Genomic DNA, 9,577 nt, shown 5'->3' on the forward strand with positions numbered 1-9,577 from the left:
GATTCAGGCAAATGTAGATCCAGGTGAACCACACACACATACACACCCGTATACACACATACACATAAATATAAATACACACACCCCCCAGCCACAATGAATTATAGGCCACCTGCGAAGGTTAAAGGTTAATAATTAATAATAATGCCTAAATCTGTCATAAAGCAGAGATTATGGGCTACCTACTCTCTCTCTCTCTCTCTCTCTCCTCTCAGGGCTCATCCATCTCTCATTACTTCATCAGAGACTAGGATCATTAACAGTCATTAGCTTAGTAATCGTGGACTCTCCAACAATCCAGCTCTCATTGAAGATGCACTTCCACAAGTTTTTTCTCCCCGTTCTCTCTCTCTCTCTCTCTCTCTCTCTCTCTCTCTCTCTCTCTCTCTCTCCCTGGGAGTCTCCTGTATCTGAGATTTATTAAAGATTGAAGGCGTCCCCCTCTATGGAGCCCCTCAGAGTCACAGTGTTCCACGCTCATTTAGAGTCGAGTGTCTCTCAGCAGGACACACATCAGAAACACCACCTCCACAAACACACACCACCTCCACAAACACACACCACCTTCAGAAGCACACACCACCTCCACAAACACACACCACCTTCAGAAACGTGCGTGTTCCTCATTGCTCTGTTTGCGACAGGTGCCCGAGTGCCCTTCACGGCTTGTGATGGAGTCAGTGCTGAGTTCTGGGATTTTCTGACATTCTTTTTCAGAAGGTGGTCTGAGGTGGACTCCAGGGAGCAGACTGTTATCACTGCAACAGAAGACTATTCCACTCAGATTCAGATCCAGATGAAACTCATTAAAACACTGAGCGCTCTCTCAGGTCCAGAATGAGGTGATTATCAGAACCACACGCACTACAGAGGCACACATACACAGCCGCAAGATAATAGCTCTCCAAACAACAACTGATCTGAGATCAGAACTGCAGTGAAATGAACTGCACGGCACTCAAACTTTCTGTCATCTCGGTTACTTCCAGTGTAAAGGACACTTGCATGTTCATGTCCATGTGTGCGTCCATGCACCTGCGTGAAAGCTGCTTCACTTATTATTTCCTCAAACACTGACCACACGCAGCAGTGGTTCCTCGCTTTGACGTGACACTCTTTGTTTTCCAGCAGATTGTAGTCAGTGTTATTGACCACTGATCCTTCAAGATCCAGACTTCTCCGTTATCAACATCAAAGCAGACACCTCCACAAAGACCACATCTAACAGATCAGAGGGATCAATGCGGACAAGTTTTCCACACAAACCCCACCACGGACAGACCCTATGAGCCACAGCCCCATCACAGACACCACTGCTCCAGGAGTTACAGGAAGCGGCTTCTCTTTGAGCGTGTAATTACTGTGTGTTTATTACAGAGGATTATGTAGGTTTTCATGTTCTTATCAGGTGAAGATGAGGAAGAAGATCAGCAGTGCGAAGACAACAGTTTATCACCGCATCTCACACTGAGGAGGACAGTGACTCTCAGAAGAACACCACCTTCAGGAGCAGAGGATTTATGATTTCATAAGGCAGCAGAAAACTGAAAACAACATCGTTTCATCACCGCAGCAACAAGCAATACACACTTGTTTCTGCGTACACTCATGGTACACTACACTGTACACTACACACACTCACTGCATATTACAATGTACACCGCACAGTGCATCCACACACTGTATACGCTGCAGAGCAAATATTCACTGCACACTGCACACACTCTGTTCCAGGCACAGTCTCAATGCACTGCACACACACACTTCATACTGCATACTCTGTTCTCACTGCACACACTCTGCATACACTCTCGGCACGCTTCAAATTGCCCATTGAACACTGAGCTGCAAATACCCCACTGTAACGTCCAGTTGGAACCACAGAACGTCTGGAGTCAGAGGCCGAAGCTCGGGTCACAGCACCGCGCAGGGTTTAAAGCTGGACATTCAGAAACAGAGAGTGACCACTTCAAACCAGGTTCTGTTTCTCAGCTCACAGCTGAGGGAAGTTTGTAATCAACTGTAGTGCTTTTCTACCAAAGTGGAATGAGCTCAGTTTTGGTGCGAACTGTTCCGCACATTTTCACCAACAACTATATGTTCCAGAACCCGAAAAGGCAGCTACAGAAGGTTTATACAATGATCCTCCTCTAAGGCTACCTCTAAGGCAGAGGCTAAGACAAAGTGGATTCGCACATGACCGCTGCCTCAGAGGAAGCAGAACTTCGTTGTATAACATTGGGCAGCTTCCTCTGAGGCAGCGGTCATAACTCAAATGTGCAGGAAAGCATATCTTCTTCATCTGCCTAAAAGGCAGCAGAGCATTATAACATTCTGCAGCTCCCTTGGAGGCTGCAAGTTACTTTACCCTCTGTTCAAGCAAAACGAAATAATTTTGTAACCCTGGCATCACAGAAACTGCCGCAGTGTTTGAATATCTCTGCCCAATGTGTGCTAACCAATCACGTTCTGAGCTGTTAGCTGGTAACCAATTAAATTCCTTCTGCCTTGAAGGCAGCCCTGCCTCTAGAGCCATTTTAAATTGTGATTTTCACACAAAACCAGCTTCCAGGACTGAGCTGTGGATGATTGTCAGCAGAGAAGTGTGAAGGACAGACAGCGAGTCTCCTGTGAAGACTGGACACTGGATTAAATGCAGAGAGGGCTCTGAACATTGGGATTCAGATTGTTTGAGTTGGAAAGGAACCAAGGCGGGTGTTTGGGGGTTTTGAACAGTTTTGCACATAATGAAATGAACAGTTTTGTCCAGTAAAGGCACAACCCTGTATACACACACACACACACACACACAGGTCCCGAGACAGATATCAGATGAATTCCAGTGTGAATTATTCAGTGTTTACTGAAGCTCGTGTCTTTAACCCGCGGCAGAATGAACGAGGGATTGTCTTCCTTTTCCCCCACAATTCTGTCTGCCTTTTATTAAAGATATTTTTCTGTCTGTGGAAAACACCAGCATCCATTCATCACTTGCTGAGTCTGTGTTCCTGACCACTCCTCTCCTGACCACTCTGTCAGACTGCTTTCAGTTCTCAGTGTAGGGTGAGCAAGAAGTTTCAGATTCAGCCTTTCACCCTCGCAAGGATATTTCAGGATTCTGACCTCTCCGTTCATACTCTAATCACCACACCTCATCACAGGGAGAGAGAGGGGCACAGAGAGACAGACAGACAGATAAGAGAGAGAGAGAGAGAGAGAGAGAGAGAGAGAGAGAGAGAGAGAGACTCACTCATCTGTAAGGGGAAGCTGTTTTCGGGGACGCTGGGGTCGGAGGTCAGCTGTAATTATCTTTAATATGAGGCAGTTAATGGCAGGGTTTATTTTTTTCCAAGAAGTAGTTCCTTCTTTTCATCTCGCAGCGCTGCACTTCAGCCGTGTGGATAATTACGGAGTTCAGCAATTCTGCACCAGGCACCGTCTCCGTGGTGGAGGCTCTAAAAGTGTCTGACCGCTTAGAGGAGGATGGACAGAGTTGAGATGAATACAAAGACTTTCTTACATCGGCTTCAGATTTCACTGTGACTTCAGCTCAACACTCTTCACTTAAGGTGGAATTAACCACCAAATGTCATAAACACCTTAAAAGCACTGTCAATGACTGTGATCAAAAAACACTTTTTTATAAAATTCAGAAGATGTTTCCTCGTCATTTGCTGCTCTCCAGTCTGCGCACTAGAAACTGGTCTAATGTGTTTATGAAGCCCTGGTGTCAGTAAACGAAAAACAAAGTGGCTCAGTCAGACACGCTAGGCCTCCTCTCTCTCTCTCTGCTCATGGCAGAAAACAGCAAAGAGCCCTCCCAACTTTAACTCATGAAAAGAGATGAGAATATTGCTTTATTCCTGCTCCGTAGGTGGGTAATATTGAATTATTTTTGCTGTTTCAGATTATTTAGGTAGGAACCAACTGCTGGGAGACTGCTAACTGCATGAAAGTAAACCCACCAAAGTGCTACAAAACTAAACAACTCAATTTACAAATGAGATTCTGTGGTAACTCAAACTGTGAATTAAAATCTTGGACAAGTTAAACATCAAACAACGAACAAACAGCAGTAATTCTCTCCTCAAACTGTTCCGCCTTGAAAGATGCAGAGCTTCTGAATATAAACAGACCAGAGAGAACTGCAGTTCTTCATAATTTTAGACGTTCCCTTTAGCAACAACAGACACTCACTTCACTGACAACAAAGACGTCTCCACGACATGAAACTAGAGATTTCTGTACAAACAATTATCACAATAATAAAGACTAATAAGCACTACTACATAATGATGTTTAATAAATAATACTGTGTTGAGGTGTTGATCTGAGATGTTAAACTCGAGCTCAGTGTGAGTGACTGAGTGAATGTGTGAATCTGTACACTGGTGTGAGTGTGTGAATGAATGTGTGAATCTGTACACAGGTGTGAGTGAATTTGTGAATCTGTACACAGGTGTGAGTGAATGTGTGAATCTGTACACAGGTGTGAGTGAATGTGTGAATCTGTACACAGGTGTGAGTGAATGTGTGAATCTGTACACAGGTGTGAGTGACTGAGTGAATGTGTGAATCTGTACACAGGTGTGAGTGAATGTGTGAATCTGTACACAGGTGTGAGTGAATGTGTGAATCTGTACACAGGTGTGAGTGACTGAGTGAATGTGTGAATCTGTACACAGGTGTGAGTGAATGTGTGAATCTGTACACAGGTGTGAGTGAATGTGTGAATCTGTACACAGGTGTGAGTGACCGAGTGAATGTGTGAATCTGTACACAGGTGTGAATGTGTGAGTGAGTGTGTGAATCTGTACACAGGTGTGAGTGAATGTGTGAATCTGTACACGTGTGTGAGTGAATGTGTGAATCTGTACACAGGTGTGAGTGACCGAGTGAATGTGTGAATCTGTACACAGGTGTGAGTGTGTGAGTGAATGTGTGGATCTGTACACGTGTGCGAGTGAATGTGTGAATCTGTACACAGGTGTGAGTGACCGAGTGAATGTGTGAATCTGTACACAGGTGTGAGTGTGTGAGTGAATGTGTGAATCTGTACACGTGTGTGAGTGAATGTGTGAATCTGTACACAGGTGTGAGTGACCGAGTGAATGTGTGAATCTGTACACAGGTGTGAGTGAATGTGTGAATCTGTACACGTGTGCGAGTGAATGTGTGAATCTGTACACAGGTGTGAGTGACCGAGCGAATGTGTGAATCTGTACACAGGTGTGAGTGAATGTGTGAATCTGTACACGTGTGTGAGTGAATGTGTGAATCTGTACACAGGTGTGAGTGACCGAGTGAATGTGTGAATCTGTACACAGGTGTGAGTGTGTGAGTGAATGTGTGAATCTGTACACAGGTGTGAGTGACTGAGTGAGTGTGTGAATCTGTACACAGGTGTGAGTGACCGAGTGAATGTGTGAATCTGTACACAGGTGTGAGTGTGTGAGTGAATGTGTGAATCTGTACACAGGTGTGAGTGACTGAGTGAGTGTGTGAATCTGTACACAGGTGTGAGTGTGTGAGTGAATGTGTGAATCTGTACACAGGTGTGAGTGTGTGAGTGAATGTGTGAATCTGTACACAGGTGTGAGTGTGTGAGTGAATGTGTGAATCTGTACACAGGTGTGAGTGACTGAGTGAGTGTGTGAATCTGTACACAGGTGTGAGTGACTGAGTGAGTGTGTGAATCTGTACACAGGTGTGAGTGTGTGAGCGAATGTGTGAATCTGTACACAGGTGTGAGTGAATGTGTGAATCTGTACACGTGTGTGAGTGAATGTGTGAATCTGTACACAGGTGTGAGTGACTGAGTGAGTGTGTGAATCTGTGTCCGTAGGTGTGTGTGTGTGGCCCTGTGAAGGACGGGCGCCCCCTTGCGCCCAGTGATTCCGGGTATGCTCCGGACCCTGAACTGGATAAGGATTACAGACAATGAATGAATGAACAAAGGTTGTTTTGTTGTTCTTGATGTTGATGTTGTTGTAATTGTGTGATGTTGCTGCTTCACTATTTCACACTCAAACATTTACCGCACCCCAGAACATCCCTAAGACTCATCCCCTCCCACGCACCCCACAACATAACCCCCAACTCTGCCCCAACTCTGCCCCACCAGCGTGTTTTCTGAATGCTGAAAAAATATGCATATTTTCCTTCACGCCAGTAACTCAGTCACCGCTCTGTGTTCAGAGGCGGAGACTCACTAGTGTGTGTGTGTGTGTGTGTGTGTGTGTGTGTGGTAGTATAAAAACCCTGACGCTCGTCTTCATGAACAAACCCTTCGCCTTCACTCAAACAGAGCACACTCCACCACCACCTTCACCACCTCCACCTCCACCACACACACCAGGTAAACCCTCTCTCTCTCTCTCTCTCTCTCTCTCTGCTGCGCTGTTGTGTTTTGTGTTGTGCATTGATCTTGTATTGACAGTGTATTGACAGTGTATTGATAATGTATCAATGAGGCACAGAGTGATTGATTAGTGGTGAGTCTGTGTGAAATCTGCTGTAATGGCTTTGACAGTGAGAGCAGAAGTTTGCAGTAACTCCAGGAGGTCCGGGTCTTGCACACAGCTCGGGTCCGACACTGTGGTTAAAGTGTAGAAGGTGGAGATGTGTCTGAGTGCGGAGGTGTCTCTGAGCCGTGCCGCTGCTCCGGGACAGGTCTAACTCGGGAGAGAGGAAGAGTGTAGTACGGTGCGGTTTTCTGGGGTTTAGGGATGGAACTGTAACACAGTAAAGTCCTGTTCTGTTCCTAAAGACACTGCAGACATTCTGTTATAGGCTCCACCCCAGAGACGATCTAGAACAGATGCTGCTGATTAGAGTTCTTTAAAAAATGATCTTTAAATGACACTAGTTTACTTTTTAACCTCAGAGTACTTAGAGCTTTTTTCAGTTCTGAGTGAAAGTCTGAGTAGAGCTCCTCCCGCACTGAGACTTGGTCTTTATCCCACACAGCAGGGATTCACCAGTCAGCTCTACATTATTAATAACTCTACTCTACAATAAAGAACAGAGATTACAGAATTAATACTCAAAGTACTCTCTCTCTCTCTCTCTCTCTATTTCCCACTCTGACTCTTTTTCTCCCTCTGTTCTCTATCACTCTATTCTCTTACCCTCTCTGTGTCTCTCTCCCACGCTCCCTCTGTTCTCTCTCACTCTCTCTGTCTCTCATCCCCTCTGTATCTTTCTCTCTCTTGCCCTCTTTGTCCTACTGTCCTCTCTCTCTCTCTCTCTCTCTCTCTCTCTCTCTCTCTCTCTCTCTCTCTCTCTCTCTCTCTCAGTATGTACGGTTCTGTCGGAGTGTGTGTTCTGCTGGTCTCTCTCTCCGTGTCGTGTCTCGCTCGCCCACGTTCCTCAGTTCTACAGGAGGGGAGCGATGTTCTAGAGGTGTTTCCTTCTCAGATGGAGGCGGTGCTAAGGGTCTCTCGCTCCGCCCCAGAGGAGGAGGTGGAGCCTCGGGCCAACATCAGCCAACTGCTCGCCAGACTCATCTCCAGGAAAGGTCAGTGTAACGTACATCCCCCCGTGTCCCGCATTAACAGGCGGAGAACTGGAGAAGTGGTTCACGCAGACGTACGCACGGGTGTAGACACAGATGTTTCACAGATGTTCACGCAGACGTTTGCACAGATGTTCACATAGACGTTGGCAGTAAGTGTAGAGAGGCGAGACAGATGTAGAGAGGTGAGACAGGTGGAGAGATACGAGGCAGGGGTACAGAGAGAGAAGGTGTGAGAGGTGAGACAGGTGTAGGAATGTGAGACAGGTGGAGAGAGGTGAGACAGCTGTAGAGATGTGAGATGGGTGAAGAAAGATGAGACAGGAGGAGAGACATTGGCCAGATGGAGAGTGATGAGACAGGTGTAGAGAGGTGAGACAGGTGGAAACAGGTTTGAAGTGAGGTTACAAACTGCTGTTTACTAAATGAGGTGTGAGACAGCTGGAGACGGTTGAGACATGTAGTAGGAGGTGAGACAAGTGGAAACATAACACAGGTGGAGAGGTGAGAACCAGGTACAGAGAGAGAGAGAGAGAGAGGTGGAGAGAGGTGAGACAAGTGTGAGGTTATACAATCCCTCAGGCTTAAAACCATTTACTCGTAAAATCCTCACTGCATGGTTCCACACATCCCCTCCACCTTCCTCTCTACCTCCCCCAGGTCTTCCCCATCCACCCCACCCCCAGACTCACCTCGCCTCCTCCAGCCCTCACTGCTCCTCCCCAGTTCCTCCCCCTCTCTCCTCCTGACTCGACTCCTACACCTCCCCCTCAGACTCGACTATCCTCCTCCACCCCCATAACTCACCCTTAAAACTGACCAGCCCAAAAACACACTCTCTCTCTCTCTCTCTCTCTCTCTCTCTCTCTCTCTCTCTCTCTCAGGATCCGTGCGGCGTAACTCCACAGGGAATAACCACCGGATAAAAGACAGGGATTATTTGGGATGGATGGATTTTGGCCGACGCAGCGCTGAGGAGTATGAATATTCCTCCTGAGCAAGTGCTCGCTCCCCAACAATTAATATATTTATTACTGCTCTTTCTCTTCTCAAAATGATAATGTTGAGGATGATGATGATGATGATGATGATGTACATTTGTCTGTAAATTGACATGATGTAATATACATGTACGCCAGATTTCAGAAACATTTTCCCCCACATCTTTTGTTGTTTGTTTGTTTTTTGTGTGTGGATTAAACTCCACGAGGAGGACTTCACTTTCACTGACCACGTTAAGCCACGCCTATCTCTGCTGTGTTGTAATAAATCAGGTCAGCATTAAATTATGTCTTTAACCTCTGTGCACAACTCATCCTTCACTGTTTGGAAAGCTCACCTGATCTCAGACTGATTCAGTCCTGAATACAACGTCCAAAACAGACCCAGACGGTGTTTAGTGCTGTCTCTAAGCGGAAGGCGCCAGGGAGAGAATTTAAGCCGTGCACCTGGAAAACACACTTTTTTATTCCAATTAAAGGTGCTCTAGGTAGGTTTCATTGAGTGCCGTCTGTGTTATTGCAACTCACCTACTTTGCCACTGGTGCATTAGTCTAGGCGCCCTCAAGTGGCCAAGAGGTGTATTTTCCAAACAGGCTTTCTCACAACCACAGACGTACATTAGCTAGTGGACGTAAACCTATAGAGTCATCAAACAACCAACTACAGACTATACACAGCATACACTCATCCTGCAACACCTTATGTGCAATACACTCAACACACTACGTATTAAACTCAGTATAGAGCACTCTAAACACTAAACACTATAGACCATACCACACACCATGCACACTACTCACTATAAACTACACTATAGACCCTACATTCTACACATTATACATACTATACACTCCACACTATAAACTATAGACAATATAAATTACAACTATACACTATGCACCTTATTTAAAAACACAGAAGTAAGTAATTACTCTCGTTTGTTTTTCTGTGCGAGACTTCCTGTTCGCTATGATTTCAGTACACCACAGAGACAGAAACAGACTCAGTGTTGTCATACAGAGGGAGGAGGACACAAAGAAGTGGCTGGATATAACATAC

At 45.8% G+C, this 9,577-nt stretch overlaps 1 protein-coding gene across 1 annotated transcript; it reads left to right on the top strand.

Moving 5' to 3' along the window:
• The first annotated feature begins 6,271 nt into the window (after positions 1–6,271).
• LOC136664380 (cholecystokinin-like) lies at positions 6,272–8,802 on the top strand. Its single transcript, XM_066641544.1, has 3 exons — positions 6,272–6,358; positions 7,299–7,519; positions 8,401–8,802. Exons 2-3 carry the CDS (start codon positions 7,300–7,302, stop codon positions 8,511–8,513), a joined length of 333 nt encoding a protein of 110 aa, XP_066497641.1. The 5' UTR covers positions 6,272–6,358; position 7,299; the 3' UTR covers positions 8,514–8,802.
• Positions 8,803–9,577: the final 775 nt, after the last annotated feature.

The sequence above is a fragment of the Hoplias malabaricus genome, chromosome 13 (genome assembly GCF_029633855.1).
Source record: "Hoplias malabaricus isolate fHopMal1 chromosome 13, fHopMal1.hap1, whole genome shotgun sequence".
In the NCBI taxonomy this organism is placed as follows: Eukaryota; Metazoa; Chordata; class Actinopteri; order Characiformes; family Erythrinidae; genus Hoplias; species Hoplias malabaricus.

What these genes read in the sequence shown, in the direction of transcription:
- LOC136664380 (XM_066641544.1), top strand. Translation starts at nt 7,300, where the DNA reads ATGTACGGTTCTGTCGGAGTGTGTGTTCTGCTGGTCTCTCTCTCCGTG. An exon ending in CAGACTCATCTCCAGGAAAG is followed by an intron (nt 7,520 to 8,400) that starts GTCAGTGTAACG and finishes TCTCTCTCTCAG; the next exon opens with GATCCGTGCGGCGTAACTCC.